This window comes from Pseudophryne corroboree, chromosome 7 (assembly GCF_028390025.1).
Source record: "Pseudophryne corroboree isolate aPseCor3 chromosome 7, aPseCor3.hap2, whole genome shotgun sequence".
NCBI lineage: Eukaryota > Metazoa > Chordata > Amphibia > Anura > Myobatrachidae > Pseudophryne > Pseudophryne corroboree.
The window spans coordinates 165,268,745-165,290,342 of NC_086450.1; the positions used below are offsets into that span (position 1 = coordinate 165,268,745).

At 45.1% G+C, this 21,598-nt stretch overlaps 1 protein-coding gene across 2 annotated transcripts in view; it reads left to right on the forward strand.

The window, feature by feature from the left end:
• The first annotated feature begins 1,807 nt into the window (after positions 1-1,807).
• The window catches only part of ACVR2A (activin A receptor type 2A), a 110,409-nt gene continuing 90,618 nt past the window's right edge, over positions 1,808-21,598 (forward strand). The window contains exon 1 of one of the 2 annotated variants that reach the window (XM_063933746.1): positions 1,808-2,306. In XM_063933746.1, the coding sequence (XP_063789816.1) occupies positions 2,252-2,306 (55 nt within the window). In that variant the 5' untranslated portion in view covers positions 1,808-2,251. The remainder of the gene's footprint in view (positions 2,307-21,598) is intronic. The other variant, XM_063933747.1, reaches the window with a different exon arrangement.

The following is a 21,598-nucleotide window of genomic DNA, read 5'->3' on the forward strand; positions in this document are numbered from 1 at the left end:
ACACAGTAACTTAGTGTTTACCCAGTAGCTGCTGTATATATATTAAATGCGCTAAATTTATGTGCCCCCCCTCTCTTTTTACCCTTTCTACCGTGAGTCTGCAGGGGAGAGCCTGGGGAGCTTCCTCTCAGCGGAGCTGTGGAGAGAAAATGGCGCTGCTGAGTGCTGAGGAAGAAGGCCCCGCCCCCTCAGCAGCGGGCTTCTGTCCCGCGATTTTGTGTGAAATTAATGGCGGGGGCTCATGCATATAACAGTGTCCAACTGTATATATGCTGCTTTTGCCAGGAGGTACTTAATTGCTGCCCAAGGCGCCCCCCCCTGCGCCCTGCACCCTACAGTGACCGGAGTGTGTGGGTTAGTGTGGGCGCAATGGCGCACAGCTGCAGTGCTGTGCGCTACCTCATATGAAGACAGGAGTCTTCTGCCGCCGATTTTGACGTCTTCTTGTTTCAACCCGCCGACTTCTGTCTTCTGGCTCTGCGAGGGGGACGGCGGCGCGGCTCCGGGAACGGACGACCAAGGTTAGGTTCCTGTGTTCGATCCCTCTGGAGCTAATGGTGTCCAGTAGCCTAAGAAGCGCAACCTAGCCGCAGTTAGTAGGTTTGCTTCTCTCCCCTCAGTCCCACGTAGCAGAGAGTCTGTTGCCAGCAGAAGCTCTCTGAAAATAAAAAAACCTAACTAAAATACTTTCTAATTAGCAAGCTCAGGAGAGCTCACTAAAATACACCCAGCTCTGTCCGGGCACAGATTCTAACTGAGGTCTGGAGAAGGGGCATAGAGGGAGGAGCCAGTGCACACCAGTAGTACTAAATCTTTCTTAGAGTGCCCAGTCTCCTGCGGAGCCCGTCTATTCCCCATGGTCCTTACGGAGTCCCCAGCATCCACTAGGACGTTAGAGAAAAGGTACTGTATTTGCCAAAAAGGTACAGTTTGTGGGTATGCGTCTATAGATAAATGATTACAGCCAGTGGTGGATTTCCCGCTAGGCATGTGAGGCACGTGCCTAGGGACGGCACTAGCGGACAGTACAACCAGGCGGTGGTAGTAATGTGAGGTTGGGGCTGCTTTGGTGGTCTTGAGGTATCTGTACTGGATGCAAAAGGAAGGAAGCAATATCTTGATTGTGGGGGCAGGGCCACTAATGTGCCTAGGGGCGGCCTGACCTCTAAATCCACCCCTGATTACAGCAACGCCTAGAATCTCCAATTCATTTGCGGGTCCAGCTTTTAGCTTTTCGGCCCGGCTCTACAGAACTCGCTTCCTCGCAGTTTAAGAAGCCTCCACTCTATAATCCTTCAAAAAGAGACTCAAGACTATTTATGCACGCATTTCACCAATGTCCCTATAGTTCCATCCTTAAAAAGTTTTTTTTTATTTTGTATCTTTTTTTCTTTTTAAAGCAAATATTATTTGCGCCCTATTGGGAAAAAAGCTCCATACAAATAACATTATTATTACTATGGGGACCCTCTGCCCCCAGCAGTTTATTGCAGCTCTGGAGATAACATTAGAGATTGAACCCTCTGTACCAAGCTGTACATATGGCATCTCTATGCTGTGCAGCCTGCCCTGTAGTGTGTGAGAGCGTCTCTATATCTACACACACACACAGCGCAGCTCTATCACCTCCTCCCTATCAGCGATACCAAGCCCTTACATACGTCACTCAACCACCTACCAATGATCCCGCCTCCTGTCAGCTCTCTCCCCTCTGCTTATCGCCTACAGCCCCGCCCATCTTGATCCTGATTGGCTGCTTGCCCCTGCCTGTCACCGCTAGCGCCGCGCCGCCTGGCCCCGCCCTGCCTGTAGTCGCGGAGGAGGAGGCGAGAAAACAAAAACAATCGTTCGGGGCCGCCATCTTGGTTTGGTCTCCGTGCGGCTGAATGGACAGCGATGAGCGGACTCGGCGAAAGGAGGCGCCCTGTAGGCCGGAGACACAGTGCGGACACTGAGCTCCCTCTCCGGGGCGAGTGACTGGGAGGATAGGCCGAGCGGCGCCCGCTGTGTCCCGGGAGGTGGTGAGCGCTGACCCGATCCCTCATCGTGTGCGCGACGTCTCATCCCTCCTTCATATTCTCCGTACTACCCGCCACCCCCGGGACATGGGGGCCCCTCTCTCCCGCCTGCTGCTGCTTCTCACCCTGCCCTCCGGCTGGTGACCCGGTGCACGTGCTGGAGACTCCCCTACCACCCTCACCCTCATTACTGTTACTGCTATACCGTGCGGATCTATCTCCGGCCGGGAGACATGGGAGCCGCCACTAAGCTGGCCTTTGCCGTGTTCCTCATCTCCTGCTCGTCAGGTAAGCACTGCACATACTACACACATGTGTCACACATGATGTGTGCTCGCTGCCCTGTACTAGTGGCTGCACACTGCTGTGTAGAGGGCTCAGATGTGTGTGTGTGTGTATAATGTGTCTTCCTATGTTGGGATGTGTTTTGGGGTTCACACATTGTTTTGTTCCATACAGTATAGGGTGAGGGCTGCAGTGGGTATAAGTGGTCTGCCACTGTTACCTAGGTATGAGGATATTTGTGGCACCTGGATTGCAGTTACGTGATCTGTAGTGGGTAACTATGACAGGAGGTCTGCATCTTGTACATTTGGGGTAGTTGTGATGGGAGATTTGCATCTGGTACATTTGGGGGAGCTATGATAGGAGGTCTGCATCTTGTACATTTGGGGGAGCTATGATGGGAGGTCTGCATCTTGTACATTTGGGGGAGCTGTGATGGGAGATTTGCATCTGGTACATTTGGGGGAGCTATGATAGGAGGTCTGCATCTTGTACATTTGGGGGAGCTGTTATGGGAGGTCTGCATCTTGTACATTTGGGGGAGCTGTGATGGGAGATTTGCATCTGGTACATTTGGGGGAGCTGTGATGGGAGATTTGCATCTGGTACATTCGGGGGAGCTGTGAGGGGAGATCTGCATCTTGTACATTTGGGGGAGCTGTGAGGGGAGATCTGCATCTTGTACATTTGGGGGAGCTGTGAGGGGAGATCTGCATCTTGTACATTTGGGGCAGCTGTGAGGGGAGATCTGCATCTTGTACATTTGGGGGAGCCGTGAGGGGAGATCTGCATCTTGTACATTTGGGGCAGCTGTGAGGGGAGATCTGCATCTTGTACATTTGGGGGAGCCGTGAGGGGAGATCTGCATCTTGTACATTTGTGGGAGCTGTGAGGGGAGATTTGCATCTTGTACATTTGGGGGAACTGTGACTGGAGATCAGACTACATCTTGTACATTTGGGTTGCTGTGATAGGTCTGCATTGGATGTCTTTATGGGTTGCAGTTAAAATGCCGGCTGTCGAGTTGAGGATACCTGACAGCCGGCATCCCGTCCGCCGGTAAATAATATGTATTTCCATAGAGGTTGCTGTTATTGGAGGTCTGCGTTGGGTGTAATTGGGGTACCTGGATTTCTGTGTTTGGAGATCTGCATCGAGTTTGGCTGGGGTGCATGTTTCTCTGTAATAGATGTCCATTTGCTATTGCTGTGTATGACTAGATCATGCGTGATCAATGATCTTGGGTACATTTATCTGATGTGCATATATTTGCTACATCTGTTACTTGTATGTGTTGTGTGCTGTGTTCTGTTAATATACTGTATATCACATTTTCTTAGGGATCCTGCTTTAGCTTAGACTGAGGATACTTAAATTTTATGTGGGGCTCTACATTGAGTATGTTTTGTGCTCACACTGTTGATATTTCAGAACATTGTTTTTTTTTTTTTTGTAATGGTATAATGCACTCCATTGGATTTACACCAGGTGAGCCTGCATTCTTCATGCTGGCTGGGAGGGATAGAGGGATCCTGCCAGGCTGGAATGAGCACTTTGGAGCGCACAGCATTAACTCTCTGGTCGCTGGTCATGTGGCTAATGGTAGAGCATTTCAGGACAGAGCTCCATGTGCAGTACACTGCCTTTATTGGCTGTCTGGCTCTTCTGATGTGGCCATTTTTTTTTCCTTTTGCTGAGGTTGACATGCAAGTAATGTGCATGTGTATTAGTGCAAGTAATGGATAAATGCCTGGAATGCCCAAATAGTAGACGTTAAAAGCAGCTGTAAGTTTAACGTTTGATAAAGCATCTAGCTCTAAGTGGTTTAAGCAGGTGGCTGGCTATAGGCAAACATGTAGCACAAATCCTCCCGGTGACAGATATGTTGCTGCAGTTGCATTTCTCACGTAATGGGAAGGTGACATTCGCCAAAGGAGTGTGTGGGGGATTTTTTCCCCTCTCGCGTCTGTTTTCCTAATATTATCTACTTTGCAAAATTAGTCCTATACACAAAATGCAGCACACAATTACAGTGTCACACGTTGGTATGCTAGTCACATACCAATAACAAATCTTTCCATGTTCTAAAATGTCTTTAGTGGCACATTCAGATGGCAATATTTCATGTATGAAGTGGATTTATTTGTGAACACAGTGGCTAATACGAATGCTGTGGTATTAAAATCCTGACTGTGTTCGAAGTCACTGTCCAGTTAGGGTCTTTTTGATGCCAGTTTCTCTATTAAGCTGACGTCTGGTTCTCACACTTAAAGAGCTGACATCTTAAATGACGTTTATTTGCTGGTAGATGGCAAGCTGCATATGCTTGGCTTGTGTGCTTGTGCTGCAGGCCTCTGTTGAGCTTATAGAACACTGTACAGTGGCAGAACTGAAAGACTATGGTGTTTGCTAACAGAAGCCATCAGAATGTTTAATGTGTCATTTGTCTTTCCCTTCCAGTCAGCGGAACGTGTTCTGCTTCATTGGTGTGGTGTGACTGTGGCACAGCCAGTGCCATTCAGCACTGATGCTCCTTGCTCACCCACGGTTAGTTAGGTTCGGTATTGTTCACTAAATGCGCACATTCAGCTGTACTTATAAAGCTTTCACGTGGTAGGGAGCTCTGCTGAATAGATCAGTTTCCTTGTGGTTATTAAATAGGGGGAGTTAAGTTTGCTGTCTATAGTGGTATTGATTCAGCGTGGCAGTGCTGTTCTGTGAAAGTGCAGGTTCTGCAAGCGGTGAACCAGATGGAAGCCAACAAGCTTTGTTTAAATTGCAAAGCTAAATCTTATCAATTTACATTTTTGTTACTTTGCTTCTTTAAATGCATAAGTGTTTAATCGGGGATGAACCAAGGCTTGTGCTCGCCAGTCTAAAAGCCCAATCCGTCCTGTAATGATGGGAATCACACAAGTTCCTTCCTGCACAAGTGATCACTCGTCACGAGAGGTTTTATTGCATAATGTGGTGGTATAGAAAGTTGGACTTCCAGTATTTTCATGTTGTACTTAATGATTGGTGTAGTCTACCACAAGTAAAATTGAGGTTTTACATGGTGGCTTGTAGTAGACCTTGTGCATTCCTCACTTCCTGAAACGCAGAATGTACAGTTGATACAGTATGTGAAATAGAAGCACTTTCTTTCTTGTCTAGTAAACAAGGTATGTTATTTATTAACCATTTCTTATATAGCGCAGCAAATTCTGTTGGGCTTTGCAGTTGGAGGAAACAATGACAAAACAAAACTGATTAATAACAAACAGTCATAGAGGTTGGAAGGCCCTGCTCGCAAGCTTGCAATCTATAGGGATATCTTTTGTACTTTTAGGGGGCGATTCAGTTGTTTATCCACGTGGCTACCACCAGGGGGCGCAAAACAGCCCAATTCAGTTGTTGCTCCGTTTAGATGCCCTCCTGAGGTGCCAGAAAAAGTGTGCAAACTCAGCACTTTGTTCCTTTTGGATGGCCAAAGCAGGCAGTGTAGTTGAGTGTAGCCGTTTAGGCATCTAAACCCTGTCTGTTTGGGTGCAACATGCGCATTTTGCATGGGCGCTCCAACACAATGAATAGTGACAATTGTTTGGGCGTCTAAAAAAAAAAAAAAAAAGTCAAATTTTGACCTGATTTTTAGATGCCTAAAACAATTGAATCGGCCCCTTAATGTGTAAATAGTGTCTTCTACAGTTTTATTTACAGTGAAACATCATTGATGAAGTGCAATCCCCGAGTGATTTGTTCCTAATTGTAGAGGCTCGTATCCTAGCTATGTTAATAGAATTGTAAAAAAGTACATTGTGGGGGGAATTAAATTCAACGCAATGTGCCACTTGGCTACACACACTTCGGCTATAAACGGTAAGGCCATCATTGCTCGTTTTCCTTCTCATCTTTATGGGTTGCGAGGGAAACTGGCGATACTGGCAGAATGGCACTTTGTGTTATTTTCGCTTAATTAAATTCCACTCTGTGATTCTATAGCTACATTACTTGTTGTAGATAAAATAAACAGCACATGCATCACAATCAAATAGTGTGTCTACGGTCCTGGTTTCCAAACTTGACCATTTAAAAAAAAATGTTATGGCATTATTTTTTTCCAGGGCCTCACAAGTGTCCCATTATACCATAATAGGCTTGTGCATTACTATTGGTAAACTTAAATGAGAAACATTGGGTTTTAAAGTTCCCTATTACAACTTTGTAGGATTGTATATTTTGTGGTGAAAGCAGAATTAAATGTTTATGCAGAGGCCAATCGGTAGGCAAGCCCATGGTAGGAGGGTCAGGTCAAGTAAGTGAAAAGACCTTGACGTCTGATCAGGGACTAGTGGGCTACATAGAATGTCTGTACATATCACAGTCATTAGGTAGTAGCCATGAGGGGATGTTTTTAGGCAGTTTATGTACTGTACTGGAGTGACTTGGCTATGTACTCTTCTTCATATGTTTTTATGGTGCAGACCCTACAAAATACTTTTTGGAAAACTGCATTGCAGCATAGTCATGCATATTTATTACCAGATTCTTTTTATACTCTAGTTTAAATGGCATCAGTCTTTGAATCGGAATCAATATTTCCTATGGTGGAAAACAGCCAAATATTCTACGTTTAGAGCAGAGTGCAAATACACAAGGAGCGTTCATTTGTAGTTTGCAAAGGCTTCTGTTATTGTTCGTAAATTGCCATTATTTCTTTCTGATCACGTGCTTGTTTACATAGTATTTTCATACATATTTTTTATATATTGTATTATCTCTCCTATAAAGTGCTAAACTATTATGCAGTGGTGTACATGGAGAGGGATCATAACACAACCAAGTTACATACACTGGGCACGATTCAATGCTAGATCCCAGTTCTATTCAGTACAATGTAAGTTGGAGAATGCCCATTCTCCCGGACTAAGCAAGGTGTTTAGGGCGGTAAGGGCAGAAATCAGCAATGCATCAGCACTTTTGTTGGATTTCTGTCGTCAAGGTGTCACAGGGCGCTGTATTGAATAGCCTCGGGAGCTAATTCCCAGCGCTATTCAACTCTCTCAGAATTGAATCATGCCCAGTGACCTCAAACAGAAGGTAAAGATAGACCTGCCCAAATAGAACATTTGTTACAAAATATAGTGGAAAAATATAATCAACATACTAGTGTGGCATCTGCCCTTTTACCAGTGGTACATAGTGATGCCTGTTCTTTATTCCAAGCATGCAATCGCTGATTCAAATATTCTTGTCTGCTCGCTCCTGCAGAGTACATGGATGTTTAGTTGCAGCCTTTTACCGATACATAGTGTAATATGGATCCTCACAGACCAGGAACCCTTGTGCTACTAGCTTTTGATGATCACTTGATTGGTTTCTTTGAGGTTTATAATAAACTTGATCATTTTTAAAATGTTTTATCCTGCACATCTGTTTTGGGGGCCAGTAGTGTTGGAGAGATAGTGGGGATGTTTCAGAGGTGGACACAGTCACATTCATTACAGCAACTTTATGCTAATGCCGAAGCTGATGGGCATCCTATTGAGACGGTCACTGCCTGCGGTGCAAATCCACTGATGGCGTGTTCTGGCAGGCGCAGAATGTCCACGTGACAATGCCCGTGGATCTACATACAATTTTGATAAGCTTCCTCTGGTGGTAAACATAAGAACGCATGTGCAGATGTAAGCTCCCAATGCTTTACCTGTGTCCACCTCTGAACCACCCCCCAGTATGTGAATTATCTGATGAGCGTTAGGACTGGATTTATCTGATACATTCTACATCTGCTGGTACCTGTCACTCTTTATCACTGCTTCTCAGGTAAGTTTACTTTTTATTTACGGTTTGAGAGTTGTTAAATCTGTTGTTTAGATGTCTAAAGCTGGACATACACTCTACAATTACCTGGGTGATAAGACCAATATTGATAGGCCACCCAGATTATTGTACATTGTGGGGGTAATTCTGAGTTGATCGCAGCTTCAAGTTTGTTAGCAATTGGGCAAAACCATGTGCACTGCAGGGGAGGCAGATATAACATGTGCAGAGAGTGATAGATTTGGGTGTGGTGTGTTCAATCTGCAATCTAAATTGCAGTGTAAAAATAAAGCAGCCAGTATTTACCCTGCATAGAAACAAAATAACCCACCCAAATCTAACTCTCTCTGCAAATGTTATATCTGCCCCCCCTGCAGTGCACTTGGTTTTGCCCAACTGCTAAAAAAAATTCCTGCTGCGATCAACTTGGAATTACCCCCTGTATGCAGACGAGCGATCTGAAAATATTGATTGGTTGGGCGTGCCAGTTCTTCCAGCATGTCCATCCAATGTAATATTTTCTAAGTTGAAAGTCAGCCACGTCAGGCAGCATATAAACCACCGTGGCCCTGTTCTTTCACAGCAGAGGAATGGGGAAATGTCTCCTGCCTAGGGGAGGAATGCAGATATGGATGGCCATACACTGTAGCCATCTCATAGTATATAGTCATGATATCTGCAGCCTGTCAGATAAAATGCCTGTCAGTCTGACAGGCATTTTATCTGGCAGTGTATACCCAGAATTGCTGATGCCCAGCTCATCCTGCCTTTGAACATCTGGTCCCTCCAATTCCCTCCAGTAAGTAAATGGTTCTCTTTGGTGATTCATTAAGGCTCAAGTATAAGTCAAAGTACACACCTGAATGATTTCACTCAAAGTGGCCAATTCAATTGTTTTGAGCGTCTAAAAATCCTGTCTTAACAGGACTTTTTAGACGCCCAAACAATTGTCACTATTCAAACAATTATGTTTGGGCGCCCATGCATGTTGCGCCCAAACAGACCAGGTTTAGTCGCCTAAAACTATTAAACCAGTCTAAACCCCCTGCTTTGGCTGTTCAAACTCCAATTTGGACATCCAAAGTGCTCAGTTTTCCACACATTTTTTTCTGCGAGAAAAAATTTCAGCCCCACGGCTACTGGGCGTCTAAACGGAGCAACAATTAAATGACTCAGTTTTGCGCCTCCTGGTGGCAGCCACGGGGGAAAAAAAATATTGAATTGGCTCCATTATCCAATCAAGTTTTATGATTTTCTCAGCAATGAAACAATCTTGAACACCCGATTTTTAGTGTACACACTAGTGATTTATTGTTCTGTTCCATTTTCTTTCCTAAAGCTCTTCACAAATTTGATTCAACTATGGCCAGAAATGTCGGCCAAATGATCAGAAATGCATACAAGATATAAAATGTGCAACGTTTCAACATGTCATTCAGCTGGTCATATCCAATCCGACTGCCTTTGGAACAATAATCACCCCTGAGTGCTCCTGTCGAAAATCATCTGCTCAGCTGGATTATTGCATAGTGTGAACACATAGGGGGCGATTCAGTTGTTTGTGGCGTTCCCTGCATCTAAACTTATGGGCACCCGACAGAGCAATTAAATTGTTGCTCTGTTCGGGCACCAATTAGCTGCGGGAGACACATTTTTTTCTTGCAACCTCCTGAGGTGTGAGAAGAAATGTGTGCAAAGTCCATGCTTTAGATGTGTGTAGCAGCTTTGAGCGGCTAAACCAGGGTCTTCTGAGGTCATGAATACTAATGGGTGTCTGCAAGCAGCAACAATTGAATTGCTCCATCAGGTACTCATTTGTTCAGATACCCAGCAGGGGGTGCAGCAAACAACTTTCCCATAGTTTGAGCGCAAGCTCCAGCATTAACAAACTGCGTTGCTATTTTTGATGGTTATCTGCCATATGAACATTTGGGTGGGAGTGTCAAAGAGTAAAACATTTCTTTTAGCCTGTGCTTAATTATAACTTAGGGGTCAATTCTATTCGACAACTTAATTAGCTCCCGGCGCTATTCAGTTCAGCTCCAGTTAAGTCGGCGATGTCCCGTTCTCGACGACTAAACAGGTTGAATTGTCAGGAGAACGGGCATTCTCCGACTTAACTCCCCGACGCGAGGCTGATTCCCGACAGTATCAGCCTCGCGCCGGCCGCGAGGCAGCACTTTTGTCGGGTTTCTTCTCTCATCCCCCGGGGATGAGAGAAGAATTCCCGACAATTGCGGGTCACTAGCAGCTGAATTGAATAGCGTTGGGAGCTAATTCCCGGCGCTATTCTTAAGTTGCCGAATAGAATTGACCCCTTAGTGTGCTGTTCAGTTGTTCTCACAGCGCCTTTTACTAATGGGCGCCCTCATGGAGCAATTCAGTTGTTGCTACATTTGGGCGGTCATGCCGACGAAGGTTAAATTTTTCTTCGCAGCCTCCAGAGGTGGCGAGAAGAAATATGCGAAAACTCTGTGGTTTGGACACCCTAACCAGAACTTTAGACAAGTTTAGCTGCTATAGGTGGCTAATCCCGCGTCTACTTGTGTGTGACAAGCACATTAATTGATGTGACCGAAACATTTGAATTGCTCTATTGGCACCCATTAATTAACGCACCTCATAAAACAGTTGCATTCCCCCTTTAAAGCTACACTGCCACCTAGGAAAATATGTATGTGCCCTCATTTCCTGTGCTTGTACATTCATGTTATTTATTTAGAACCGCAAAATCAATAAAGCTCATGATCTTTCAATGATGGGGGAGGGGTCATGAATGGTGAGACCACTCAATAAATATTTTGTGTTGAATCTTGTATAGGTCCTCATGCTCATTCACATAAAATCTTTATTGTGCAGATCCTTACCCACCAATTTTAGATTAAGGGGATAATACTTGTTCAGGGGTGTAGTACGGCTGACCTTAAGACCCATTTCTTTACCAAACCCAGCCAAATCTCATCCTAACCCTCTATTCTACGCTCTCTATGTACCCCATCTGTGTCACCCCTGTCTGTCTACCCCTCCCCTTAGATTGTAAGCTCTCACGAGTAGGGCCCTCTTCCCTCATGTGCTTATCCTTTTCTTACTTTAATAATCCTCAACTGCCCAAATCAAGCAGTTTTTTGGCCACCTGGAACTTCTCTGTCATTTACTGGTGTAGTTATGCTTAGTTACCCTGTACTTGTCCTAAATTGTCATCAACTGTCAGTCACTGTTTTCCTGTTTTGATTATGTGCATATGTACTCTGTAATTGGGCGCTGCGGAACCCTTATGGAGCCATATAAATAAAGGATAATAATAATAATTTGTACGGAATATTTGTTACCTTAGAAATTCTACACCTGTCAATGAGATTTGTTTTTTGTGTGTCTCCAGAATGTTAGTAATAGAAAAGCTTTACCCTACTAAGATGGGATAGACTATGTGCTGGAAAGATGCGTTTTAGTGCAACTACTTCAGTTATTTTAGTTACACCGTTTAGTTAAGTAATACAACGGCTATGATTTTGTTGTGATGGCAAATACTGTATATACTTTTTTTGTATTCTGAATTAGAGTTGTATCTTGTGATCCACATTCCAAATATACAACTTTGCTGTGTTTATTTATTTTATTTATTTATTTTGTCTCTTTGTTTTGGTAAATCCACAGTCTCTATGCCAAATTCTTGCACAGCTATGTGGTTTTACTTGGAGATAGCCTGTGAGTCTCCGTCCACATGGATGTCTTGTTTCCTTAACCAAAAACATATGAAAACTTGTATGGACCGCCACAAATGCCCCATCAGTGCCCTTCAGACGACCCCACATGCCCCTTCAGTACCCTCAAACTTCCCCACATCACATGAAAACACCACACATGCACCTTCAGTCCCCATCTCTGGTGCACAGTTTACAGTATTTCACACAGTTTGCCCTAAATACATAGCATGCACACACTACACTAGGGATCTCAGTTTATAGTATGCCCCCAATTCATAGTATGCAACATCGTGGTGCCCCCCAATTCATAGTGTGCCACACCGTGGTGTGCCCCAACCCCACCACTTCATAGTGTACCACTCTGTGAAGTCCCCCTCACCCCCATTTCAATTGTTTTCCCCTTGTGGCTACCACTAGGGGGCACAAAATGGAGCAATTCAATTGTTGCTCCTTTTAGACGCCCATTAGCCTCCTGAGGTATGAGAAGAAATGTGTGCAAAGTCCATGGTTTAGGCACCTTAACCAGGGTTTTAGATAGTATTAGCCTCTGTTCGCAGCTAAAAGGCGCATATACAGCAATGGGCACCCGATCAGAGCACACAGATCGCCTCCGATATGGAAATGAGGGTAAGCATGACAATGCTATGTAATGTAGCAGCTTGACTCTCTCGTCACTAGCAGCTGTGGAGTCTTAACAATTAGGGATCATACCAATGTGGTAAAAAGTAGTTTCCAGGAGTAAAACTGTGGGACTGATTTTGGTCTAGCTCTGATATAGGCTCTAACTAATACTGTTAGCTAATTGCTACTAATACAGCTACTTATTGGTTAGCTATGTAGGGAGATACCCTTAAGTGCAATGTCCTTCTGCACACATTTCCTGGTTAGTACAGTGCACAAAGCATCACCACTGCATGATATGCAATCAAAAATAAGCAGTGTTTTGTACCAGTAACAACCTGTCGGTTCCTAAGTGTTCCTCTGAATTGATTGAATTTCTCCTATAGTGTTTCAGGGAGAAAAATTAGTCATAGTGCTTCGGCTCTAGGATATAGGGGCATTTATTGCTGCACTAAAACAGATCAGTTTAAATCAACCTTTACACAATCTGTCCTTAGTGCCTTTACATACTCCTTATACCCCTTTTCCACTTACGAGCACGGGTCGCACCCGGGAGCCTGACACGGGAGCTGCCCCCTGCTGCGACCCGTGCTCAGCCCCTTTCCCATCAGCAGTCACAACCCGGCATATGCCGGGTTGATGACGCTTCTAGTGACGCGGCAGGGGCGGCGCAGGGAGATCACATGATCTCCCAGCGCCGGCCTTCCATACAGTGTAAATGGGAGCCGTGTCGCATCGACACGGCTCCCGTTTACACTACAACCCTACCCGGATCATTCCCGTGTCCTACCCAGGTAGATAGCCGGGTAGGATTCACGGGTCACTTGATCCGGGTTGACCCTTTTCCACTTGCAAAAAACACGGGTAAATGCGCGCCCCCGTGCATTTACCCATGTTTTTTGAGCTAGTGGAAAAGGGGTATTAGGTAAAGAGTAGGTTTGGGAAAAACAGTTTGAAAATAAACAAACCAAAAAATATACACTGCTCAAAAAAAATAAAGGGAACACTAAAATAACACATCCTAGATCTGAATGAATGAAATATTCTTATTAAATACTTTGTTCTTTACATAGTTGAATGTGCTGACAACAAAATCACACACAAATTATCAATGGAAATCAAATTTATTAACCCATGGAGGTCTGGATTTGGAGTCACACTCAAAATTAAAGTGGAAAAACACACTACAGGCTGATCCAACTTTGATGTAATGTCCTTAAAACAAGTCAAAATGAGGCTCAGTAGTGTGTGTGGCCTCCACGTGCCTGTATGACCTCCCTACAACCCACACAAGTGGCTCAGGTAGTGCAGCTCATCCAGGGTGGCACATCAATGCGAGCTGTGGCAAGAAGGTTTGCAGTGTCTGTCAGCGTAGTGTCCAGAGCATGGAGGCGCTACCAGGAGACAGGCCAGTACATCAGGAGATGTGGAGGAGGCCGTAGGAGGGCAACAACCCAGCAGCAGGACCGCTACCTCCGCCTTTGTGCACGGAGGAACAGGAGGAGCACTGCCAGAGCCCTGCAAAATGACCTCCAGCAAGCCACAAATGTGCATGTGTCTACTCAAACGATCAGAAACAGACTCCATGAGGGTGGTATGAGGGCCCGACGTCCACAGGTGGGGGTTGTGCTTACAGCCCAACGCCGTGCAGGATGTTTGGCATTTGCCAGAAAACACCAAGATTGGCAAATTCGCCACTGGCGCCCTGTGCTCTTCACAGATGAAAGCAGGTTCTCACTTGAGCACATGTGACAGACGTGACAGAGTTTGGAGACGCCAAGGAGAACGTTCTGCTGCATGCAACATCCTCCAGCATGACCGGTTTGGCAGTGGGTCAGTAATGGTGTGGGGTGGAATTTTTGGGGGGCCGCACAGCCCTCCATGTGCTCGCCAGAGGTAGCCTGACTGCCATTAGGTACCGAGATGAGATCCTCAGACCCCTTGTGAGACCATATGCTGGTGCGGTTGGCCCTGGGTTCCTCCTAATGCAAGACAATGCTAGACCTCATGTGGCTGGAGTGTGTCAGCAGTTCCTGCAAGACGAAGGCATTGATGCTATGGACTGGCCCGCCTGTTCCCCAGACCTGAATCCAATTGAGCGCATCTGGGACATCATGTCTCGCTCCATCCACCAACCCTTGTTGCACCACAGACTGTCCAGGAGTTGGCGGATGCTTTAGTCCCGGTCTGGGAGGAGATCCCTCAGGAGACCATCCGCCACCTCATCAGGAGCATGCCCAGGCGTTGTAGGGAGGTCATACAGGCACGTGGAGGCCACACACACTACTGTACCTCATTTTGACTTGTTTTAAGGACATTGCATCAAAGTTGGATCAGCCTGTAGTGTGTTTTTCCACTTTAATTTTGAGCATGACTCCAAATCCAGACCTCCATGGGTTAATAAATTTGATTTCCATTGATAATTTTTGTGTGATTTTGTTGTCAGCACATTCAACTATGTAAAGAACAAAGGGGTCGATTCTATTCGGCAACTAATGAATAGCGCCGGGAATTAGCTCCCGACGCTATTCAATTCAGCAACTAGTTACGTCGGCGATGGCCCGTTCTCGCCGACAAAACAGGTTGAATTGTCGGGAGAACGGGCATTCTCCGACTTAACTCCCCGGCGCGAGGCTGATTCCCGACAGAATCAGCCTCGCGCCGGCCGCGAGGTAGCACTTTTGTCGCCTTTCTTCTCTCATCCCCCGGGGATGAGAGAACAATTCCCGACAATTGCAGGTAATTAGTTGCTGAATTGAATAGCGTCGGGAGCTAATTCCCGGCGCTATTCATTAGTTGCCGAATAGAATCGACCCCAAAGTATTTAATAAGAATATTTCATTCATTCAGATCTAGGATGTGTTATTTTAGAGTTCCTTTTATTTTTTTGAGCAGTGTATATTTTTTTTGCATTCATATTTTCATGAAAAATGGAACCATGTATTAGAAATCTTGATCAACCATGTTTTAATGCTTTCTAACATTAAGAGGGAACCCCCGATCTCCCGTCTAAAGTGACGGGAGATTGCAGGGAGATATTCAAATGCCCCCACTTATCGCGCTGATCATGCCCATTACACTCGGGTTTAGGTGCGCAAAACACCTAAACCCGACTAAAGTAATGGGCGCAAGCGTGCAAAGACCTGTTTAGGCACTCATACGGGTCTCTTTACACGCATTTCACCTCGCTACCCCCATCCCCTCCTCCAAGTGGAAAAGGGGCCTTGAGGCCCGTACACACTGGCCGATATATCGGCCATTCTGTTGAACGGCTGATATATCGCTGGTCCGTTGGCCAGTGTGTATGGACAATATGTCTGTGAACTTCATCGTTCACAGACATATCGCGTTGGCCCTGCAGCACAGCCAACGGACTATATCTAACGATATATTGGCGCATCGCTGTGTGTGTACGGGCGACCAGCCAATCGCCAATACACATGCTGCGGCAGCCGGCGGTGATTGACAGCTGAACTGGGCGGGCGTGTGCACACGCCCGCCCAGTTCATGACGTCAGTATGCACAACACACTGCCCGATCCGTCCATCGATATATCTGCAGATCAATTGATCTGCAGATATATCTATCAGTGTGTACCCAGCATAAGACTATCTTCTGAATCTACACTATACTCCTTACCACGGCACCTAGCCCTCTGTTTTAGCCACCCTGATGCTTATATATCAGTGTCATGCCATTGCTGCAGAAATGTTTATATACGTTGCACTTGTTCTTTATTGTCTTGTACTGTAAGTCACTGTTCTTGTTTTATTTATGTACTTTGTTAGGTGCCACGGAACCCTTGTGGCGCTATATAAATAAAGGATAATAATAATACTACTCATAGATGAAATAGAAAATAAGTTAAGCATTAGCACTGGGCATTCCACTGCTATTAAACATTTTGAATAAAAACACAAATTCTTTTAGTGTAGTAAGCTTTTCTTGTTTAAGAAGTGTTGGTGCCATGCCTGTAGTCACAGCATAATAAAAATAGTTTTTTCTAAAGAAGTTATTTGGTTTAAACCAGCCAACTTTGATAAATAGTTAAAGTTAAATAAAAGTTAATTGTAATTATACTTTTCATTTCAAGGTGTGCCCACCTTAGTATTTGTATGTTTCCTCACTTTTTCTTACAGAAATATCTATAAAAAATAAAATAAAGTATTTGTATAGAACTGTGTAGTCGTAACTATGTTCTAGATTTTAATGGGCAACATATTGTAGGTACAGTGAGTAACATATGTTAATGTCACAAGAAGCACTTTGTGATGTATCATAATAAATGCTACCGGTAAATGAGCAATTTGGTTAGTTGATGCAATGATTAATATCTGCGTGTCATAGTATAGTACAGAGGACTGTCGTGGTTTTGTATTCTGGCAGAATGACAGTATGTAGAACCTGCTGGGTCAGGTTAGGGAGCTTGTGCATTGTAATATTCAACAGACTTCATGACGGGCAATGTAAGCGAATGTGACAATTTGAATGTGCATTGGTACAAGGTGTGAGATTGGCCCAATAAATATGTAACATAGCAGGTAAAGTGATACCTCGTCATCATGGCTAGCCTAACTTTAGTTTGAGGCTTCAGTTCTGTGTGTCGGAAGTGGTAGAGAATGTAGGACATAGTAGCATAATGCCCGCTGTGTTATCTTCTTTATGGTGTTCTGATGATTCGGGGCCTTAGCTGGTAAGGAATTGTATACCAGTGTGGGGGTTCATTGTGTGGACTAGTTGTATTGCTGGTCCATTGACCTTTCCCTTGTGCATATCCACTACAGAAAGGAGAATGGACGTTTAATTTTACTCTAAGAGATTTACTGTGTATTCTGCTTATTTGTATTCATAAGTATATTTTCACACTAGAAAGCAAAAACTATATGAGTAATTTGGTTGGCATTTATGCCTGGTCTCTTGTTTACTTTGTGCTAAATATTGGTTGTCCTCTAGTACTGAAAAGGGTGTGTTTTGTCTTTTTTGTCTAGAAATCTGTAACCACTTATGCTTTTTTTTTAGTAGTATTGTGACTGTGGTTCTCCCTTTTTTCTGGTTGTGACTCTTTCCAATGTTTTCAGGGTTCTTCTTGTTCATACATGTTTTAGCCTAAAGCCTTGCATTTGTGCAGCAATTTGAAAGACCTTTTGGGTGGTTGTTAAATGAATGGACTCAAATCACCTTACATTACTTACTCTATCATTATAGTTGCTGGACATTATGCTGCTTTTATGAAGAAGAAAAATGCTACTTCTGTATGACATAAGAGAGGCTCCAGTCTGCTCTCACTATGGGGGACTATAGTACTGTATTTCTGCCTAGACTCCGTCTATTCATGCTAGCAGCATTTATACATGGTGTTTGTGGGCAAACATTTCAGACAGGAACAAGGGTAACATGGTGCTTGTCCCCTCAGCTAACCTGTTCCGTATAACCCCCTGCTAGATATTGCAGCCTGGACACTAAAGTGTAACTTTGCGCATATCAGAGGGAGGTAGTTTTCACACAGTAAGAGAAACTTGTTTTGGAAATAGTTTAAATGAGTGAGGAGCTTTCACCTGTGGCTGAGTGTTAGCATTGTTTGTATGTGTATATGGGGAGATAAGTGCCATTTCACAAGACATGAAGGCACACTATTTATACAGGTGAGTGTAGTAAGTTAGTATATACATATATAGAGCTTACTGAAGTCCACAATACAGAAAAGGAGTGTAATACATGAGTTTAAAAAGGAACAAACACTTTTTTGTGAATTGCCTAAAATGACTATAGAATGTAGTACAAATTCCTACAGTGAAATAGCTGGTGCATAAAACTTGCGTACATTCTTCATGCACTTTCTCCTTATACAATTTTATAGTATCTACATATGAGAAATAACTTATGCCACATTCTAAAATGCTAAAGGTAGTAAGTGGCGGGCAAACGCACCTATGACACCATCTTGTTTTTCAGAAATTGGTTTTTGCAATGTACATTAGCAGCCATAATAGCCAGGTCATGACCAGGGACGTGAACCCGGGTCACATAATCCGGCATGAACCATTCACACAGGCACACGACCTGGGTTTATTAAGCCGTCTCTGGCCTGGGATTAGTGTGTGAAAGGGGTACAACAGTAAAATATGGAATAAACACTTTGATAAATGGGATCAATGTTGATGTTCCTTTTATGTGGACTATAAAGGTCACATTAATGTGGTGACATACGGAAAATGTACCTTTGCTAAACTGTAGTGCCTGTTAAGCCGCCCAACGTGTAGCTGTTGGGTACATTATTCCAGTCTCAGATCAAATTTGAGACAAATGTAAATATACAAATATATGTATTTATTTGTTTATATTCACATCTGTAGGTTGTGAGGGTTTTTTTTTAACCAGGGTTCCCTGCTGAATTAAGGTGTATACACACGGAGAGATTTTGACTGAGAGATTTTGACTGAGCGTTTTCCCTTGAACTGGCTGTAGGAGATTTTGACTAACTTTACCAGCGATTTTGGCTATGGGCGATTTTGGCTAACTCATTTAAGCAAAGGGGTGCTTTTTCTTTTCCAGCGACCTAGCCAAAATTGACTTGCCTGCACAGTCTATTTTTAGCAGCGATAGCGATCTGGCGGGGATGCGCATCACTATCGCTGGCTGTGTACACATGGAGAGATATGCACTAACTTTCTGAGCGATTTTGACTATATAGTCAAAATCGCTCAGTTATATCGCTCCGTGTGTATGCACCTTTAGTCTTTTTATATTTATTTATTTCTCTGACGTCCTAAGTGGATGCTGGGACTCCGTAAGGACCATGGGGAATAGCGGCTCCGCAGGAGACTGGGCACAACCAAAGAAAGCTTTAGGACTACCTGGTGTGCACTGGCTCCTCCCACTATGACCCTCCTCCAGACCTCAGTTAGAATCTTGTGCCCGGCTGAGCTGGATGCACACTAGGGGTTCTCCTGAGCTCCTAGAAAGAAAGTATATTTTAGGTTTTTTATTTCACAGTGAGATCTGCTGGCAACAGACTCACTGCAGCGAGGGACTAAGGGGAGAAGAAGCGAACCTACCTGACTGGAGATAGCTTGGGCTTCTTAGGCTACTGGACACCATTAGCTCCAGAGGGATCGAACACAGGACCCGACCTCGATCGTTCGGTCCCGGAGCCGCGCCGCCGTCCCCCTTACAGAGCCAGAAGCAAGAAGTGGTCCGGAAAATCGGCGGCAGAAGACCTCGGTCTTCAACTAGGTAGCGCACAGCACTGCAGCTGTGCGCCATTGCTCCTCATGCACACCTCACACTCCGGTCACTGATGGGTGCAGGGCGCTTGGGGGGGGGGGGGGGGGGGGGGCTGAGCAGTAATATAAACACCTTGGCTGGCAAATCATCACAATATATAGTCCCAGGGCTGCCAGAATTCCAGAAAAAAGCGTGAGAAAAGTCCGCCGAAAAAGGGGCGGGGCTAACTCCCTCAGCACACTGGCGCCATTTTTTCTTCACAGTGCAGCTGGAAGACAGCTCCCCAGGCTCTCCCCTGTAGTTTTCAGGCTCAAAGGGTTAAAAAGAGAGGGGGGGCACTAAATTTAGGCGCAATATGTGTATACAAGCAGCTATTTGGGGAAAAATCACTCAGTTATAGTGTTAATCCCTGCATTATATAGCGCTCTGGTGTGTGCTGGCATACTCTCTCTCTGTCTCCCCAAAGGACTTTGTGGGGTCCTGTCCTCAGTCAGAGCATTCCCTGTGTGTGTGCGGTGTGTCGGTACGGCTGTGTCGACATGTTGGATGAGGAAGGTTACGTGGAGGCGGAGCAGAGGCCGATAAATGGGATGTCGCCCCCTGTGGGGCCGACAGAGTGGATGGATAGGTGGAAGGTATTAACCGACAATGTCAACTCCTTACATAAAAGGCTGGATGACGTAACAGCTGTGGGACAGCCGGCTTCTCAGCCCGCGCCTGCCCAGGCGTCTCAAAGGCCATCAGGGGCTCAAAAAACGCCCGTTACCTCAGATGGCAGACACAGATGTCGACACCAGTGTCGACGAGGTTGAGACATATACACAATCCACTAGGAACATCCGTTACATGATCTCGGCAATGAAAAATGTGTTACACATTTCTGACATGAACCCAAGTACCACATAAAAAGGGTTTTATTTTTGGGGAGAAAAAGCAGCCAGTGTTTTGTTCCCCCATCAGATGAGTGAATGAAGTGTGTAAAGAAGCGTGGGTTCTCCCGATAAGAAACTGGTAATTTCTAAAAAGTTACTGATGGCGTACCCTTTCCCGCCAGAGGATAGGTCACGTTGGGAGATATCCCCTAGGGTGGATAAGGCGCTCACACGGTTGTCAAAAAAGGTGGCACTGCCGTCTTAGGATACGGCCACTTTGAAGGAGCCTGCTGATAAAAGGCAGGAGGCTATCCTGAAGTTTGTATATACACACTCAGGTACTATACTGAGACCTGCAATTGCCTCAGCATGAATAGTGCTGCTGCAGCGTGGTCTGATACCCTGTCAATATTAATATCCTAGACAGAGATAATATTTTGCTAACATAGAGCATATTAAAGACGTCGTCTTATATATGAGGGATGCACAGAGGGATATTTGCCGGCTGGCATCCAGAATTAAGTCAATGTCCATTCTGCCAGGAGGGTATTAGAGACCCGGCAGTGGACAGGTGATGCTGACTTTAAAAGGCACATGGAGATTCTGCCTTATAAGGGTGAGGAATTGTTTGGGGATGGTCTCTGGGACCTCGTATCCACAGCAACAGCTGGGAAGAAAAAATTTACCTCAGGTTTCCTCACAGTCTAAGAAAGCACCGTATTTTCAGGTACAGTCCTTTCGGCTTCAGAAAAGCAAGCGGGTCAAAGGCGCTTCCTTTCTGCACAGAGACAAGGGAAGAAGGGAAAAGCTGCACCAGACAGCCAGTTCCCAGGATCAAAAATCTTCTCCCGCTTCCTCTGAGTCCACCGCATGACGCTGGGGCTCCACAGGTGGAGACAGGTGCGGTGGGGGCGCGTCTCGGGAACTGCAGGGACCAGTGGGCTTGCCCACAGGTGGATCCCTAGGTTCTGCAAGTAGTATCACAGGGATACAAGCTGGAGTTCGAGGCGACTCCCCCTCGCCGTTACCTCACATCAGCCTTGCCTGCTGCCCTCGGAGAAAGGGAGGTAGT